The 18,864-nt window shown below is 38.5% G+C and overlaps 1 protein-coding gene across 1 annotated transcript; it reads right to left on the reverse strand.

Annotated features, from left to right (window-relative positions):
• Positions 1-1,742: 1,742 nt before the first annotated feature.
• On the reverse strand, positions 1,743-8,370 carry LOC307173421 (uncharacterized protein). Its single transcript, XM_079896527.1, has 7 exons — positions 8,297-8,370; positions 7,184-7,525; positions 4,550-4,585; positions 4,370-4,438; positions 3,997-4,113; positions 2,616-2,659; positions 1,743-2,515 (listed from the first exon to the last, which is right to left on the reverse strand). Exons 1-7 carry the CDS (start codon positions 8,334-8,336, stop codon positions 2,288-2,290), a joined length of 876 nt encoding a protein of 291 aa, XP_079752653.1. The 5' UTR covers positions 8,337-8,370; the 3' UTR covers positions 1,743-2,287.
• Between the last annotated feature and the right edge of the window lie 10,494 nt (positions 8,371-18,864).

Consider the following 18,864-nt stretch of genomic DNA (forward strand, 5'->3'; position numbering starts at 1 on the left):
TGCATTGTGCCAATTTGTGTCGTGGAAGTCTCACTACAGTCCAGTGAGGAAATATGCGTGTCCTGGAAATGGGAAGCTTCACTCGCCGTCTCCTCGTGAAAAGCTGAAGTAGACTTAGATGTAGATGCCACTTTTCTCCTACTCGCTCATCTTTCCGTGACTTCTTGAAAATGCGTAATATTGACCATCCGCCATGTTAATGAACTCTCACGCGCAAAGAAAATTACAGCGTAGGCTGCACACAACATGTTAATCAAACCAATACGTTTAAAAAACTGTTTGGGCCAGACATGTAAACGCACTGAACTCGTTTTGACCCTTGACCCCAAAACCGAGGTACGTACCGAACCGTGACCTAAGAAATACACAAGCGTCTCGTTTCCGCTATACACTAAAATGCCATGACACAAACAGTAAACATGGCAACTTATAAGAAAAGTACAGCTTGAATGACCCCAACAGCTTATAAAACTATTATCAGGGACGTAGCACAAGATCCCGGGCCCTATAGGCAGTCCTTATGGGCCCCCATGTTCCTCAACCCTTAAAGCTTATACATGACATTGGAGTTTCCCCCCCAGTAAATGCCATTGAAGGTATAGCCTAATATTAATGCCATATGTGCTTTTCTGACTTTCTTAACATACTCTGGTCTACAGTCACTTTACTTAAATGATTGAAAGTGAAATGTTCTGCTGTTTCAATGGGTTGTCTCGGTTCATTTTTAACACTAACGATCACAGAGATATTCAAGCAGTTTAGCACTAGATGGACTCAACCATTTGGTGCATTAGCAAGGGGTGGGTGAGACCTTATAGTCTTTACAAAATGTAGTCAGTAAATCAACCAGTTATTCAGCCAATACACTAACTTTACATTTCATCTGACATTCATTATGAAATTTAATTAGGAAATGATAATATCCAGGTAAAATAAAACATATTCCAGACTTTTCAAGGGCCCTCTCTCCCCTTGGGGCCCTGGTAATCAGTACTGGTTTTACCCCCAGTCCGACGCCCTTGACTATTATTAAGTAACGTGTAAAATATATTCAGTAAATAACACCCTCAAATACACGTAGAGTCACATATTTGTAAATTTGTAAGTCTGTCCACCGCGCAGATGTAAGAGCCAGAATCTGAAAGCCGATGGTCACACTGAAGTCCGATCCTTCGTCATATATAGTGTATCTGTCTCTGCGACTCCTCTTCTCTATTAAATCGAAAGAGAACAGAGTCAGACAGGATGTGACATCACATCATCAACAGAATCCATAACTCGAGCGAGTCAGTCAGACTATCATTCAGATTAAAATGGCCTCAATTATGAAACACAAGCACATTCTGTTTAAAGCAAGAAACAATTTACAAACATTCTGTCTTGTTATCACAGAATCTTTAGTTACTTGTATCCTAAAGATTAGCAAATGTAAATATGCACTAAAAATCGCCAAATGCTGAAAACACACTCACTTTACACTTTTATAAAAGCTAAAACCTGGGCTAAGTATACAGTAGGCCAACAGTTTTCGTGGTACGATAAAGTATTTACTTCTCTCTTTCTGTCTCTCCATCCTCTTGAGACATATGCAGTTATGCAATAGTGACGTGTCGAGATCTTTACTCACACAAACTCACACAAGACTGTTTCTATGGCGATTAGCAACTTCCCCTACAGACAGTAAACATTAGATTTACAGTACATTTAATGCGTGTGAGACAAAATAATAATTTACAGCCTTACACTATTAGACTGATTATTTATTCAAGAGTACAATTCAGTGATTTTTCTTTATATACACACTACCATTCAAAAGTTTGTGGTAAAATTTCTTAACACTTTGACACATTAAACTGATCAAAAGTGACAGTAAAAAAAAAAAAATTGTATTAGAAAAAATTTGTTTCAAATAAATGCTGTGCTTTTGAACTTTCTATTCCTCAAAGGATCCTGAAAAATAAAATGTATTCCAGTGTCCTTGAAAATCTGAGGCAGCACAACCCTTTTAAACACTGATAATAATCATAAATGTGTCTTGAGCATCATCATATTAGAGTGATTTCTGAAGTAATGATGCTGAGAATTCAGCTTTGATCGCAGGAATAAACTACATTTTACAACAGATTCACATAGAAAACAGCTGTTTTAATATGTAATAATATTTTTACAATATTACGGTTTTGATTGTATTTTTCAATTTTTCAAGAGACTTCTTGACCCCAACATGTAAGAAAATATGATTATTATTGTGGTAAAAAAGGACAAGCTGTTAATGAGGCTTCTGTTGTCAGTCAGTAATTTGATCAATACTGTAATAAATTGACTCTTGAGCAAAACCAGGCTTCATTTCTGTGTAGATCTGATCCAGACTCTCTGCCGGAGCAGAATCGATGTCTTTGCCGTGGGTCTGTTGTGTGTTTCTAAGTCTGTGAAAATCCTCGACAAAAGAACCTTTCTCCCTTTGAGACCCGGATGAGTTTGAAAGTACGACTGGGCTCATTTTCAGATACTCATCCTGTAAAGAGGACGCTTCATATCAGCAGGGAAATCAATGAACTTTATCAGTATTAACACGGTAATACTTGTGAATGTGATATGATAGATTACTGACTTACAATAATGTGATCTGATGTCGTCCTGGTGTGATAAGACACGGAAACTGGAAGGGAAAAAAAAGACATGCATTAATTGTCATGATAAATGTTAAAGTCCCCTTGTGGTGAAAAATCCAGCTTTTAATGTCGTTTATATGTCTATGTGGTGTTTTTAATATGCTTTAAGACAAACTTTAAGACAATGCTTTAAGTATTTTCTCCTTAAAACTGCAGTGAACCAAAGACAGTCTCAAAAACACGCTTTGAAATCGCTGGTGTTTCTGACGTCACAAACTACCTTGTAACCAATCAGATCAACGTGTGATCGTCAACCAGTGGATCTCTGAGCTGAGTGAGTGAGTGGAGGCGGGGCTCATTTGCATATTCATAGAACCGCGCATACTAAATGAGGCAAGGGTCCAGTTACATTCAAGCTATTTTAAGGCATAAAGAAAAAATTCAAGGAAAAAACGTTTAAATATGTAATTTTGGTGATCAAAGATGAGTTTAAGGGATAAAATGATTGACTACAGGGGGACTTTAGTAGCCCGGATGCCAGCCGAACTTAGCCCCGCCCACAAATTCTTTAGGTCGGGAAGTTCGGTCTGGACTTGATCCGTTGAGGAGCTATTATGCCGAACAAAAGTTGTTCGGACCAATCAAATTGTCAGGGCGGGCTTTATCCGATGATGGACAGATGAGCAACAGTAACGTAATCATCCACGTCACCAAAGAGCGCTTGGGTTGAATTCGTTTACAACAAAGATGACTGCCGCTGGAGAATTGAGATTTCACACTTACAAATAAGTCAGATAGAATAAATGCATATTTGGCGTGCTGTCCGAGGAGAGGCTCTGGGCTCGGTATTCGGCCCGAACCCAAAGTACTCCCCCATATTCCTGGCTGTGGAAGGACAAGCCGAGAGTGAGTGGAGGGATGCTGAAAACTGTCAAGGAATGTTAGGTGAGTTGACAGAGTGAATAAATATATTCCTCTCATGCTGATAGGGTAGACATGGTGTTTGATGACAAGTTGATTGGATTGATTATGTGAACGTGCTCCTGCCGAACTTTGTTTATGAAACATCATGTGTAGATTCCCCCATCGCGTCTGTTATAGAAGATAATCGACCTGGATCAAGGCATTTGTCGATCGGAAACATGAATGACGAACATACGTCACTTACTCCGTTGCTCTGATTGGTTGTAGGTCTATCCAATTGAGTGCAGAGGCATTTTCCTTCCTGGTTCGGTTGAAACACGCCCCTTAATCACAGCCCAATGGAGCAGATCAGACTCACATTCTGACTAGAATCTGAGTATGACGACGTCAGGCTAGGACTTTAGAGCGTGAGTGTGTGAAGACGGTGTAGAAAAGAGGAAGTCTCCTCTAGGCGACTCACCTGACAGCTTGCTGGTGGAGGCCCATTTAAAAACCTTAAACAGAGCGAATGGACACACAACTAGAAGTATGCCGACACACACCAGACTCAACACGGTCACAAACCTGAGGGAAGATTCTGTAGAAAGAGGAAACGATCTGACACAGCTGATAAAAACACCATTCATTTGTGTGGAAGAAAGAAACAGAGAGAGGAAGAGAGACTGAGAGAAACCCTCACAGATCTCTTCAGGATAGATACGTGATAGATAGATAGATAGATAGATAGATAGATAGATAGATAGATAGATAGATAGATAGATAGATAGAATGAGAGAGTGAACTTGTGCCAAGGACAGACAGAATAATATGAATCACAGAGAGAGAGAGATCACCCTGTTCTCTTGTCTCGGCCCAGTTCTGTGCTGTGATGTTTGCAGGACTGTTTGTGCTGCTGACAACCACTAAAACAGTTCATGAAAATGAAATTAAAAGTTCATTAATATGTTGTACGAATAGTTTTGTTGTGTGTGTGAATAAACAATAAAGATTATTTTCCTGGTTTACTCTCGTACCTCTTGGTAATGATGTTGTGGGTCTCTGTGGTTCACCTGTGCAGAGAAGGAACGTGAACGTGAAAGATTCGCTCCTTTAGCACTCAGTCATCCCAGCTAACAGGGAATCTTCCCAGAACTTTACAGAACTTTCTGGCAAGGTTCTCTCACAGTTAAACGTTCTTCCAGTAACATGTCCGCTCAAAATTATATGGCTCTTAATAATGTCCTTAATGTCAGCACAAAAACATTATCTTGAACGTGGTCTAACATTTAAAAATGTTCCCACTAAGCAAAATGATGTCCGAAAGACGTCTTTTCAACGTCTTTGTCACAAAAATCGGACGTTGAAAAGACGTCCACTGAGGGTCTAGAATGAAAGTTGATATGACGTCTTTTTTCGACGTGTTCTCCACGTCCGATATAGACGTTCATCGAACCTTCGTACAAGGTTAAACACTAGTTCATATGTGGGCATTGTGGACATATTTCAACATCATTTATTGTCTTATTTAGACATTATTACTTTGACTATTGCTGTCAGATGATCTTAGTGAGAATAAACAGAGGTTTAGATGTTGATATTTATTTCATTTGAAGTGTTACCATTGTGGTGATCAGTGATTGCTTTAGTTGGGCTCTTGGTCCCCTTTCTTTATACTTTAATTTTCCTTTGATTGCTGTAACAGTGTGTTTGTGTAACACAATTGTTGTGGCAGAGAAAGCTGAGAAAAAGTTTGAGTGTTATCAGCTCAATGTTGATGATGACATAATCATCACAAAATGGGCATATTGTTTAAAGATTTGTGTTTATATTTGGGATTAATAACCACCATCCTTGTGGAACTGCAATATTGGTGCCAAAAGCTTTAAAATTATCACTTATTTGAAGGTGGATAAAAATCATGTGCACATGATGTTTTGAGCAAATGTATCAAATAGTCACACACAGACATCAAGATTTTGGATATGAATCACAACAACGGTGACAAAAAAAAAAAAAAAAAAAAAAAAAGCTTCATCCTGCAATGCATGATGGGTAGCTTTCATAGTACAAAACTCATTCTTGATTCTCAAGCTTTTTTGTTTTGATTGTCACCGTTGTTGTGATTCATATCCAAAATCTTGATGTCTGTGTGTGACTATATGATACTCTTGCTCAAAACATGTGCACATGATTTTTATCCACCAAATAAGTTATAATTTTAATGCTTTTGGCACCAATATTGCAGTTCCACAAGGATGGTGGTTATTAATCCCAAATATAAACACAAAATTTTAAACAATATTAGATGCCCATTTTGTGATGATTATGTCACCATCAACATTGAGCTGATAACACTCAAACTTTTTATAGGCTTTCTCTGCCACAACAATTGTGTTACACAAACACACTGTTACAGCAGTCAAAGGAAAATTAAAGTATAAAGAAAGGGGACCAAGAGCCCAACTAAAGCAAACACTGATCACCACAATGGTGACACTTCAAATTAAATAAATATCAACATCTAAACCTCTGTTTATTCTCACTAAGATCATCTGACAGCAATAGTCAAAGTAATAATGTCTAAATAAGACAATAAATGATGTTGAAATATGTCCACAATGCCCACATATGAACTAGTTTTAACCTTGTACGAAGGTTCGATGAACGTCTATATCGGACGTGCAGAACACGTCGAAAAAAGACGTCATATCAACTTTCATTCTAGACCCTCAGTGGACGTCTTTTCAACGTCCGATTTTTGTGACAAAGACGTTGAAAAGACGTCTTTCGGACATCATTTTGCTTAGTGGGTTACTTGTTTTAGAATGCTCACTTGTTTTAGAATGCTCACTTGTTTTAGAATGCCCACTTGTTTTAGAATGTTCACTTGTTTTAGAATGCCCACTTGTTTTAGAATGTTCACTTGTTTTAGAATGCTCACTTGTTTTAGAATGTTCACTTGTTTTAGAATGCCCACTTGTTTTAGAATGTTCACTTGTTTTAGAATGCTCACTTGTTTTAGAAAGTTCACTTGTTTTAAAATGTTCACTTGTTTTAGAATGCTCACTTGTTTTAGAATGCCCACTTGTTTTAGAAAGTTCACTTGTTTTAAAATGGTCACTTGTTTTTGAATATTCACTTCTTTTAGAAAGTTCACTTGTTTTAGAAAGTTCACTTGTTTTAGAATGCTCACTTGTTTTAGAAAGTTCACTTGTTTTAAAATGGTCACTTGTTTTTGAATATTCACTTCTTTTAGAAAGTTCACTTGTTTTAGAATGTTCACTTGTTTTAGAATGCTCACTTGTTTTAGAATGCTCACTTGTTTTAGAAAGTTCACTTGTTTTAAAATGTTCACTTGTTTTAGAATGCTCACTTGTTTTAGAATGCTCACTTGTTTTAGAAAGTTCACTTGTTTTAAAATGTTCACTTGTTTTAGAATGCTCACTTGTTTTAGATTGTTCAGAGAAACAAGTAACAAGTAACATTCCTATAATGTTTGCAAAATGTAACGTTCCATTTGCATTCACATTACCAAGACATTTTTTTTTTTTTAAACATTCTTAAGTGAACATTCAGATTTAACGTTCAGCAAAACGTTCTTAGAACATATTTTTGTTAGCTGGGATGTGCGTGAAAAATAGAGTTTATAGATGTTAAAGGACTCTCACCTCTTCTTCTGACAGTGAGTTGTATTTCAGTATCGGGATCAGGCATCAGTTTAACATCCACGCCGAAGGTGTACACGTCAGAATCCTCTGAGATCAGTCCGAAGATGGTGGCGGTAAGAAGGTGCGCAGATGTGTTGTCAAGAAGAGCGAATCGTCCCTGTCTGGTCCACCTGTTGGATTCAGTGGTCTGAACCAGTTTCTCAAAGAAGAATCCATCTGATCTGCCGAAGTACTTGCTGTTTTCCTCGTAGTCCGATGGGTATCCGACATGAAACGTAAAGTCTTCTCCCTCATATCCTATCTCAGTGGATCTAACAGTGCAACTAATGTCCAGCAGACAGACTGGAAACAAAATTAAATTACTAGATCGTGATTTCTATAATACATGACAGAAATAAGCAGCAGTCCATAAGCATATTCCCTGTAGTTCATCAAGTGAAACGACAATTGGCAAGTTTGACCATTTGACTAGCAATTAGCAACGCCTAGCAGTGACGTGAAGAGTATTGAGCTTTCCGAGCAAGAGTCGCGTCACTATAACTGTTTTTGTTCTACAACTTCGTACAGTTTTACAGCAAAGCAAACTATGAAAATATCTTGATTTCAAGCTTGATGTTGAATTAAGCTTCTGTCATATGAAGCCGTTTGATTCATTTAAGTGAATTTGTTCGGATTAGACCGTTCAAAGCAAGAGCTGTTCAACCAAAATGACTGACTGATTAATTTCAGCCGGTGTGGCATTTTACATTTTTAATGTAATATACACATTCTTGTTTTTTATATTATTTAATATGATTTAAGAGTTAATAATATAATAGTTAAATACATTTTATTGCAGTGTTTTACTTGTGGTAGTGATCTGTTTAGATGCTGTAACCCTTAAGATCCTTATTTATGTACAATCAATTATATTAAAAAGAGTATTTTATTAGTAGATTAAGTAGTTTGTCATGTAGCAGATATACTTTTTTTAAGCGTTTATTGAACTATAGATTACCAAACTAGAGTTTCAGTTTCCCCAATACTGATGTAGATGGTTTTGAATTTGAGATTATTTTGAATTCTGAGATTAAGATACTGCTGTTTTATTGTAAAGCGATCGCTAAAACTCACCTGTACATATGCAGAAACCAAAGACTCTTGCTGTCCACATGCTGAATGGTTTTAGCTGCTTTTGTTGGAGTGCAACCTATAAAACCGCATCTGTCTTTCTGTCTGTCTCTCTCTCACTTCCTTGTTTCTATTTGGGTCCAAAACACAAGACTTTAGCTGTACAAAGGCAGCTCAAGTGATAATCAACTTCCCTAACTTTTCACCAATATGCAGCCTTCTCTTTTCTGTATAATTGCTTGCACAGGAACAAACTTATCAATTATGAAAGTCAATTTTACACACAAGTATGCTAAAAAAAAATACACAAAAAGTAGTAAAAATCTTCAGCAAAGTTGTAATTTCCATAACGTAATATTGTACTTCGTACTTCAAGTCTTGATTATCTGGCTGGGTTTTTTATCGGTTTGATTAAGCACATTATGAGCACATTATAACTGTGCAGACTGACACTGCAAAACATTTTCTTCATCAGTATATGTCTTGTTTTCCAGTAGAATCAGTAGAATGTTTATTGCATAGTCTAATCAAACTTGTTTTGAATGTAACTCGACACCCTTTCCTCATTTAGTATGCGTGGTTCTATGAATATGCAAATGAGCCCCACCTCCACTCACTCACTCAGCTCAGAGATCCACTGGTTGATGATCACACGTTGATCTGATTGGTTACAAGGTAGTTTGTGACGTCAGAAACACCAGCGATTTCAAAGCGTGTTTTTGAGACTGTCTTTGGTTTACTGCAGTTTTAAGGAGAAAATACTCAGCAATGCTGTCGACTTATGAATTTACACATGGTTTGTCTTAAAGCACATTACAAACACAAAAGCATATTACAAAAACTAGGCACTAGAAACTTGATTTTCACCACAGAGGGACTTTAACAAAAGGCTGTATCAATTAATTCAGTGAACTTAATATTTTTTATTTTATTTAGTGAAACAACACAAAAACGTGTGGTGCTGACAGAGGTTGGATTATCGTAGCTGTCAGAGGAATCTAGGGTTTTGATGAGGCTGTTGATGAGGATCAGTGATCAATAGTGTGATAGATGGCCTCTTCTTGAGCAGAATCCGCTGTTAAACTCTGATACACGTGACTCCGTCTACTGGCGTTCAGTTCTGTGTAGATCTGATCTTGTGTTTGTGCTGAAACAACATCTGTGTAGTAGGAGTCTGTGTCGACCGCTTCTGTGTTTGTGTAATCCAGGTTTATGGGTCTGTAAAATTCCTCTTTATCACGTTGAGCTTTGGATGAGTCTGGAAGCCTTATTCTCTGGTAGTCATCCTTTAGAAAATAAATAAATATAACTTATAAATTATAAGCAGATAACGGCTAATACATAATATACACTGCCTTCTTAAGAGTCTATGATTGGATCATTATCACAGTGATTATTATGTTTCTAGCATTTTATATGTTTGGCAACAGTTCTTCTAACTCTAACTGATGGAGTGTGTGGTTTTCATTACTTAAACAATCATGCAGGAAGACACATCATGGCCATATTCCAGGATTACAATGTCAAGATTCATCAGGCTCAGATTGTGAAGGAATGGTTTGGAGGAGCATGAAGAATCATTTACACACATGAATCTGCTCCTCTGAGTCCAGAGTTTAAATTCACTGAAAGTCTTTAGGATGAGCTGGAGGAGACTTTACAGAGAGCTGGACTCTTGCATTGACAATACAAGATCCTGACCAAAAACATCACAACAGTTATTTCCATCCAGAGATGAATCTTGATATTGTCATCATGGAATATGGCCATGATGTGTATAACAATAGTATCTCAATAATTCTAATATAACACTGATGTTAAAACAACATTATTAATTATGAATGAGATTTGCTGTCGTCACCTGAACTGGGTTTGATATTGTCCTTCGGTGAGGAGCAGAACCTGATAAGAACTTAAATATGTAATTATCAATTTATTGAAATACAGAAGATGTTTTGAAGAAAAAGACATGTTCTGTTAGTGCTGTATAGTCTCACCTGAGTTACTGCGACTGCTGTGTTTCAGGACTTGAAACAGACCAAACAGAAACACGAAAAGCAGAGCGCAAACACACATCAAAGCCACCATCATCATGAACCTGGAGTAAGACTCTGTTGATGCAAACCCACAATGAGTTGACTGAAAAAAGCAAAACCACATATGTGTGTGTATGTGTGTGTGTGTGTTTCGTAATCTCACCGTCAGGTTCTTCCGGGAACAGGTCTGTGGTTTGTTCTTGTGGATCCTCTGCAGAGAAAACAAAAGTGAAAGGACTATAGTTCATCATCTGATAGTTCATCATCTGTATCGAAACCTGAGCTGGCATTCATTCACCACACATTTGAGTGAATTCAGGTCTCACAGTGACTCATTATGAGACGTGTAAGAGGAAGACGACGCTGTATCACATCCCATCTGAAACCAGTCTGAGTCTCAGTGGCACCTCAGAAATCCCTGTAACTGTGGAAACGGTCGCCTTCATTTATATAGCACTTTTAACAATATAGATTGTTTCAAAGCAGCTTTTTTTTTTTTTTTTTTTTTTATTTTGCAGCCAGAGTTGTCTAGCAACTCTCCGTTGACTTTCGGAGCTGTAAAAACCTAAATTGGGTCAGGCCAATCACATTGTGTATAGAGTAGGCGGGGCGGGCTTAACATAATGACAACAGAGTTGTGACGGTTCCCTGCTACTTGAAAACAAAGAATGGCGGCTGCTGCTGGAGAACAGTCTTTCGAATCGGCTTTCGCCGATGGAGGACTTGGAGTTAAGTTTTTCTTTGAGAAAAGAGCAAAGAACGGCACTTAAGTCATTCTTAAAAAAAGAAGATCCCCAGAGTTAAATCAACACTGCTCAGAGCAAATATGGTCCCACTCTACAGAGTGTTAAAGTAACACTAAAGCAGTGTTAAAGTTAATGAGATAATTAAGTGGTTAATTGAGTGATGATGGAGCATTAGTGATGAACACCTGCTGTTAACAAGCAGAATCACTGAAGGAAAGAGAAACACAAGAACTACAACTGACTTTTAGTCACAGCCTTAGATTAAATCAACTAAAGATAAAAATAAGAGATTCAATCTGTGAAGATCTCAGCAGAGGAGGATTAAACAACTCCACAAACAGCATTACCAGCTTCACTTATTACTAACCAGACTGACTTTATTTCTGTCAGACGTCTACAGTTCTTATTGAGAATTAACAGAGGTTTAGATGTTGATGTTTTAAAATCCCCATTAAAAATCACCATTATGGTGAACAGTGTTGCCTTTAGTTGTGCCATTTGACTCTTGACTTCTTATGGGAGTTTATGGTCTTTGTAACAGTATTTACTAAAACACATAATTTGTTGCAAGGAAAGCCAGAATCAAAGACAGTCAGGTGATAGGCCTATAGTTTTCAACATCATAAAGTTTACAAATTGTATCATTGACTGAAAGTGGTTATTTGTTATTAATATATATTTTTTAACAACATTGACTTCTTTCTTCAGATCAGACATCAAGCTGATTTTTTTTATTTTTTATTTTTTTTTATTGGGAAAGTAATCTTTGGACAAACACACAGACATCAATAATCCACATATGAATCTCAGCAATGGTGACATGCTTTGTATGCCGTAATGCATTCTGGGAGGCACCATAGTATAAAACGCTTGTCTCCCACACTCTAAAAAGAGATGTGTTAAAAATGACACATGTTGTGTCAGTTTTAACACATGTGGTGAGTGTGCTCAGGGACAACACATGTTGTGTCAAATTTAACACAATAAATGTGTAAGTCATTTTAACACACAAATTGTGTCATTTTAAAAAATAAAGCGAAAGGGCCAGATGCAAAAATATTAACCGTTTAATCAATAGTCGAGTACAGAATGCATGTGAACACAAAGTACAACACAATGTTTCAAGCTCAATGACTGGACAGACTCACTGTACTGGACATTATTCAGTTATTCACGCTTCAACCCCTAATTGATAATGCTGCTTTTGACAAAAGTTCATGAAGAAATAAAGGTTAACCGAGTTTGCACTTTGAATTTAATTAAAATGTAACAACTGACAAAATATTGTATATTAATAACTTGTATTTTCACTGGCCTGTTTGTTTGAGAACATAGCAAACACTGCACACCATTCACAGTGATGGTGAGTGTCGGCACGCTCTTATAAAATGATGAGTTGAAACCAACACAACCTGTAGAAAGAGATGTTAAAAATGACACATGTTGTGTAGATTTTAACACATGTAGTGTGTGTGCTCAAGGACAACACATGTTGTGTAGATTTTAACACATGTTGTGTAGATTTTAACACATGTAGTGTGTGTGCTCAGGGACAACACATGTTGTGTAGATTTTAACACATGTTGTGTAGATTTTAACACATGTAGTGTGTGTGCTCAGGGACAACACATGTTGTGTCAAATTTAACACACAACCTGTGTCGATTCTTAACACATCTCTGTGTTTATAAGGACTACACATTTTGTATTACCTTTAACACAACTAATGTGTTATTCCTCTTACACAGAAGTGTGTTGAATCCTTTTACACACTAATGTGTTATAGTTACACAACTTGTGTCAGATATGTGTCACATGTGACTGTAGTCGGTGTGTATTTGCCAGAGTCACTTCCTGTGTTTTTACAACTGAGTGTTTGGATGAAAACTGAAACGTATTGTTAACTTGTGTTTATGGAGTCCAGTGACGTTTAATAAAGAGTTTGTTTGAACATTTGGATGTTTTAGACATCATGAATCTACATAGACAAGCTCTTATTGAGAATTAACTGAGGTTTAGATGTTGATGTTTCACTGAATGTTTTATTGAAGTCACCAGAATCGTGATTAATGGCTCCTTTATTTGAGCTCTTGACCCTTTACTCTTCTTTTAGTTTTTCTCTGGCTGCTTTAACTGTATTTTAATAAAATACATTTGTTATGGCGAGTGAAAAGATGATCAGATTTTTCTTGATGATGTCATAATCAACAAGTGCTGATCTGATCAAGTTTATGAGTAAATGGATGGTGCTCATTTAATTTATTTATGTGCTGTTAGTTATAATGATCTTGTGACACTACATCATGCTATCCAGCAGTGCAGAAAAATAAAATAAATGTTTTCTGAAAATATTAATCAGTCATGGATGAGATTTGCACTATTGTGGCACCCAGCATGCATTGCGGCATGAAGCTTTTTGTTTGTCACCATTGTTGAGATTCATACGCTGATTCTTGATGTCTGTTTGATACCTTAGACTGTAAGATTCTGTACGAACTGTGTATTTAAAAATTAATTTTAAGCTAAGTGCATTATGCTAATCTTTTATGTGTTACACTCATCTTTCAAATATTAAACTTTCTGAGCTCCATTTGAATAATCTTACATGTCCATGATGATAATATTATCATCTGAGCATATTTTTCTCATGATTATTTCTGCTTTTTCAAATGTGCAGATTAAATACACATTTACAGCAATCAGAGAAAACTAATGTTAAAGAGTCAAGGGTCAAGAGCTCAAATAAAGCTGACACTAATCACGATTCTGGTGACTTTAAATGAAACATTCAATGAATCGTCAACACCAAAACCTGTTAATTCTCAATAAGAGCTTCTGTAGAGTCTGACAGAAATAAAGTTAATCTGGTTATTAATAACAAGTGAAAGCAGCATTTGAAAAAGACATTGAAAAAGAGGCATGATGTGATTGGCTGCAAAAAAAAAACAACCGTTAATCTTTAAGTTTTCATGAATTAAGATTTAATTTATTTATTTGAATATATTGCTTTATTTATTTTAGAGCATTTTATGGGATGCCATATAAAATATACCTATCATTTTTTTCATAAACACAAACTCTCCTCCACCCAGTGCTATTCTATCCAGAGTTACATTTTAACACACATTGTGTGTTAAAAATCTACACAACGTGTCAAAATACCATCAACACATGCTGTGTGTTGTTTTTTAACACATCTCTTTTTAGAGTGTTTCCAGAGTTACATTTTAACACACATTGTGTGTTAAAAATCTACACAACATGTGTCAAATTCCATCAACACATCTTGTGTGTTGTTTTTTAACACATCTCTTTTTAGAGTGCAGCATGCATTGCAGCATGAAGTATGTCACCATTGTTAATATTCATATGCTGCTTCTTGATGTCTGTTTGTTCCTAAAAATAAATAAATAAATAAATAAAACAAGTAATAAAAACTCAGTGAGTGTTTTAGCGCAATTTTCTGACGTCATGGGATCACAACACTAAGAGATAGTAAATCTTTTTATGGTTTTTTTTTTTTGTTCTTTTTTTTTTTTTTTTTTTTTTTTGTGTGCGTTCCCGAGATTAGACCTTCCTTAACATAATGCCGAAAACCCGAAGTCTCTAGGTGGTCTGGTTGAGGAGGAGATAGAAGTGCAAGATTGGTGCGCACAGACAGAACAGAAATCATGAGTTAACAATCGCAATTTTGTCCGTAGGAAAATTGCGCTAAAAAATAATGATTTTCCAAAAAAATTCAGCAATGTATATAAAAATAAAAATGTCTGCTCTGTATCAAGAAAGGTGTAAGTTTTTTAATAACAAATGACAACTTATGATCAGGGAAAAGATTAGTGAATCACTCTACTTTATACTAATGGAAACTAAAAACTACCTGAACGCCTTTGTTTTTGGCATTCTTTGTAACAAATTATGTGTTTTGGTAAATACTGTTACAAAGACCAAAATTGTACTTAAAATGCCAAGATTCAAACTGCCCAACTAAAGGAAACACCGATCACCATAACAGCGTCCAAACATTTTAAAACATCAACATCTAATCCTCTGTTCATAGATGTCTGACAGAAATAAAGTCAGTCTGGTTAGTAATAAGTGAAGCTGGTAATGCTGTTTGTGGAGTTGTTTAATCCTCCTCTGCTGAGATCTTCACAGATTTAATGTCTTCTTTTCTCTTCAGTTGATTTCATCTTAGGCTGTGGCTGAAGTCAGTTGTAGTTCTTGTGTTTCTCTTTCCTTCAGTGATTCTGCTTGTTAACAGCAGGTGTTCATCACTAATGTTCAATCATCACTCAATTAATCACTTAATTATCTCATTAACTTTAACTCTGCTTCAGTGTTATTTTAACTCTCTGTAGAGTGGGACCATATTTGCTCAGAGCAGTGTTGATTTAACACTGGGGATTTTGCTGTGTAGTATGCAGCAGACAGAACACCAAACATAACCTGCTTTACAACAGTTATGCTTTACATTGGCCTATTTTTATTTATTAGGGTGGAGGAAATGAAGACACTCTGTCTGTGTGTTCTCAGACAGTTGCTGATGTGAATGCTCTGGGCTTTTTATTATGGCAAACATTTGAACGTGTGGCATAAAAAAGGGACTGGCCCTTACACATCTCTTTTATTGTAGGACTTTTCACAACCTGCCCCAGAAACGGAGGCCTCTACCTCAATGGGCTTCAGAAGAAATGTGAACAAGGTAAGGATTTAAAACCCTTGACATAAATTCAGAGGTGGGTAATCCAGGGGCCAAAGAGTAAAAGTCCTGCCATATGTTTATTCCACCCATAAACTCAGTCTTCTGATTTCACTAATTAGTTCTCTCTCCTGCTGAATTAGCAAATCCAGGTGATTGGAACAAAATACTGAGGAGGACTTTTACTTTCTGAACCTGGACTTTACACCTCTGCATAGCAATGCCACATGTCAGCCAAGAGCAAAGAAATAAACCAGAACTGGACCTTATCGTAGCCAAAATAATCTGTGTATATTAAATATGGAGTACTTTCAGCCACAGCCTCAGATGAAATCAACTGAAGAGAAAAGAAGACATTAAATCTGTGAAGATCTCAGCAGAGGAGGATTAAACAACTCCACAAACAGCATTACCAGCTTCACTTATTACTAACCAGACTGACTTTATTTATGTCAGACGTCTACAAAAGTTTTATTGAGAATTAACAGGTGTTTAACTCTAATGTGTTTCATTTAAAGTCACCATAACAGTGATTAGTGTTTCCATTAGTTGGGCTCTTAACTCTTATTATATATTTTGTCTTCTTTGGCCGCTGTGACAGTGTGTTTGTCAAACACATTTGCAGCAGCAAAGAAAGCTAAAGTGAAATGATGACATGGCCTATTGTACTGCAGGCGTTCTGTCCTCCTCCCTTCAAGGATTTAGACCGGGAGAAAATTAACCTCATCTGTTCAGTCAGAGCACTGGATACCTATGTCCACAGATCTGCCCAGTGGGGAAAGTCTGATCAAATATTGGCATGCTTTGGACCCCCTAAGAAAGGCCTTCATGTATGCAAGCAGACGGTTAGCAAGTGGATAGTAGAGGCTATCTCTCTTGCATATGAGGTTCTGGGCCATCCTTCACCTTTGTCCACTAGAGCCCATTCTACATGCAGTATTGTTACAAGAAGTTTGTGATGCAGCTGACTGGTCTTCGCTGCTTACGTTTGTCAGATTTTATGACCTAAACATGGACGCCCCGGGGTCTAGAGTTCTCATGTCGTGACAGTTTAATACGACTGTAACCCTGGTTCCCTGAATGCGTCACTTTGCCATACTTCCTACATCCCTGTGATCGACTTGCTTTGGCCTTTTTCGAAGCTAGTGTAGTTCTAACCGGATGTGCTTTTATCCTTTCCTGTTCATGACGTGCTGTGCTGACCTGGGACTGTCAGACCAGACCGCCGTAGAATGCTCGTCCTTCCCTGGTCTGGAAACTTGACCACGCCCCCACGCAGGGACGCTATGCTTCCCATGTCCGGGCTGGTCGATCTGCTGCACACTGTACTGACCTCGCTCTACGGGCGACGTAGGTCACTGCGTGATCCCTGGGCCAGGTTATGTCCACATGTGTGGCCCAGGAACACCATTAGGGCTCAACCAGGTTGATGGCAGGAGCAGGAGGAGGTCACAGGAGGGCGGCACCACCCATCTACACCCCTAAGAATCTTTTGTTTTCTAAGAACTGATGCCTCTTCCTCCGAGCCCCAAGAGGCCGTGGATGGCAGGGTGCGACGCTCTGCCTCGCCACTCTCGTCCCCCTCAGACGCCAGATCCCTGTCAGAGCAGGCCCCTGTGGAACGCTGGTCAGTGTCGTGCTTTCCTTCCTGCAAGATGGGTTGGAGCGAAGGCTGTCTCCCTCCACCCTCAAAGTGTATGTTCATCGCACATCACGACGCAGTTGAAGGTAAGTCCGTGGGGAAGCACGACCTGGTCATCAGGTTCCTGAGAGGAGCGAGGAGACTAAATCCTCCTTGCTCTCCTCTCGTACCCTCTTGGGACCTCACAGTAGTTCTATCTGCCCTGCAGAGTGCTCCATTTGAGCCTTTGCAATCAGTTGAGCTTAAGTTCCTGTCTATGAAGACAGCTCTCCTGCTTCCATTGGCCTCCGTCAAGAGGGTAGGGGACCTTCAGGATTTTTCGGTTGACAAAGCGTGCCTGGAATTCGCGCCGGCCTACTCTCACCCAAGCGTGCTGCACAAGCCCTGAAAAGTTAAGCCAAAGCGTCTCGATCGCCCCCCGGTGACTGGTCCTAGTATAGGTCATAAACCCCGCCTCCCCGTGTTATTCAATGGGACGTGAGACCAACTAAAAAATTAAATTACACTTCAAATATATTTTTTCCAAAGGTGGTTTCTGTCATTTGCTGTCGTTTTTATCACGCTGATGTAAGTTCAAGTGTCTGTTTTTAAAATAAGTTTGTTTTTTAGTTAGTTACGTGATGCTATAAAAAAACGGTGGTGTAACTTTATGATTGACAGCTGTGATTGACAGGTTCTCTGAGCGATGTAGTCACTGAAGCACCAACTGACTTTTTTCGGGATCTTTGGAGGACTGAGGAGATTGTATTTACTTTATTTGAACAAGCCTCTTGTCGTACTTCAATCAACAGACAAAATGGGAGCAGAACGGAGCAGACATAGGCCACTTAAAAAAGTGCAGGGAGAGTGCATTCTGCGAGAGTGAGGGCGGGGCATTTATTTCACGGCTTTACTTCCTGCTCACTACTGCACAGGTCTGGTCCCAAGATCGCTACTGCGCAGAATCAAGTCCCAACATGTCAGCGCCATATCGGGACACTGGCGGCTTCAGTTCTCACCAATGGAAGAGAGCGAAGGGGCGTCATCCATCTTTTTTTACAGTCTATGCTCTCACGTGATCCTGAAGCCTGGATACGTGGCCAAGGTTCCCACCACTCCCTTTCGAGATCAGGGGGTGAACCTGCAAGCGCTGCCCTCAGAGGTGGCAGACCCAGCCTTGGCACTGCTCTGTCTAGTACGCGCTCTCTGTGCTTACGCAGACAGAACGCAGTGTTTCAGGACCTCAGACCAGCTCTTTGTCTGAAGCTGAAGGGAAAGGCTCTCTCCAAGCAAAGGTTGTCTCACTGGATAGTGGACGCCATTGCTTTGGTATTCCAGCAGCAAGGTTGATTGGCCCCCTTGGTGTGAAGGCCCACTCCACCTGGAGTGTGGCTTTCTCTTGGGCTCTAGCGCATGGCGCCTAAGACATCTGCAGAGCCGCTGGCTGGGCAACACCTAACACATTTGCGA

The sequence above is a fragment of the Squalius cephalus genome, assembly GCF_949319135.1.
Source record: "Squalius cephalus genome assembly, chromosome: 2".
NCBI classification, from domain to species: domain Eukaryota; kingdom Metazoa; phylum Chordata; class Actinopteri; order Cypriniformes; family Leuciscidae; genus Squalius; species Squalius cephalus.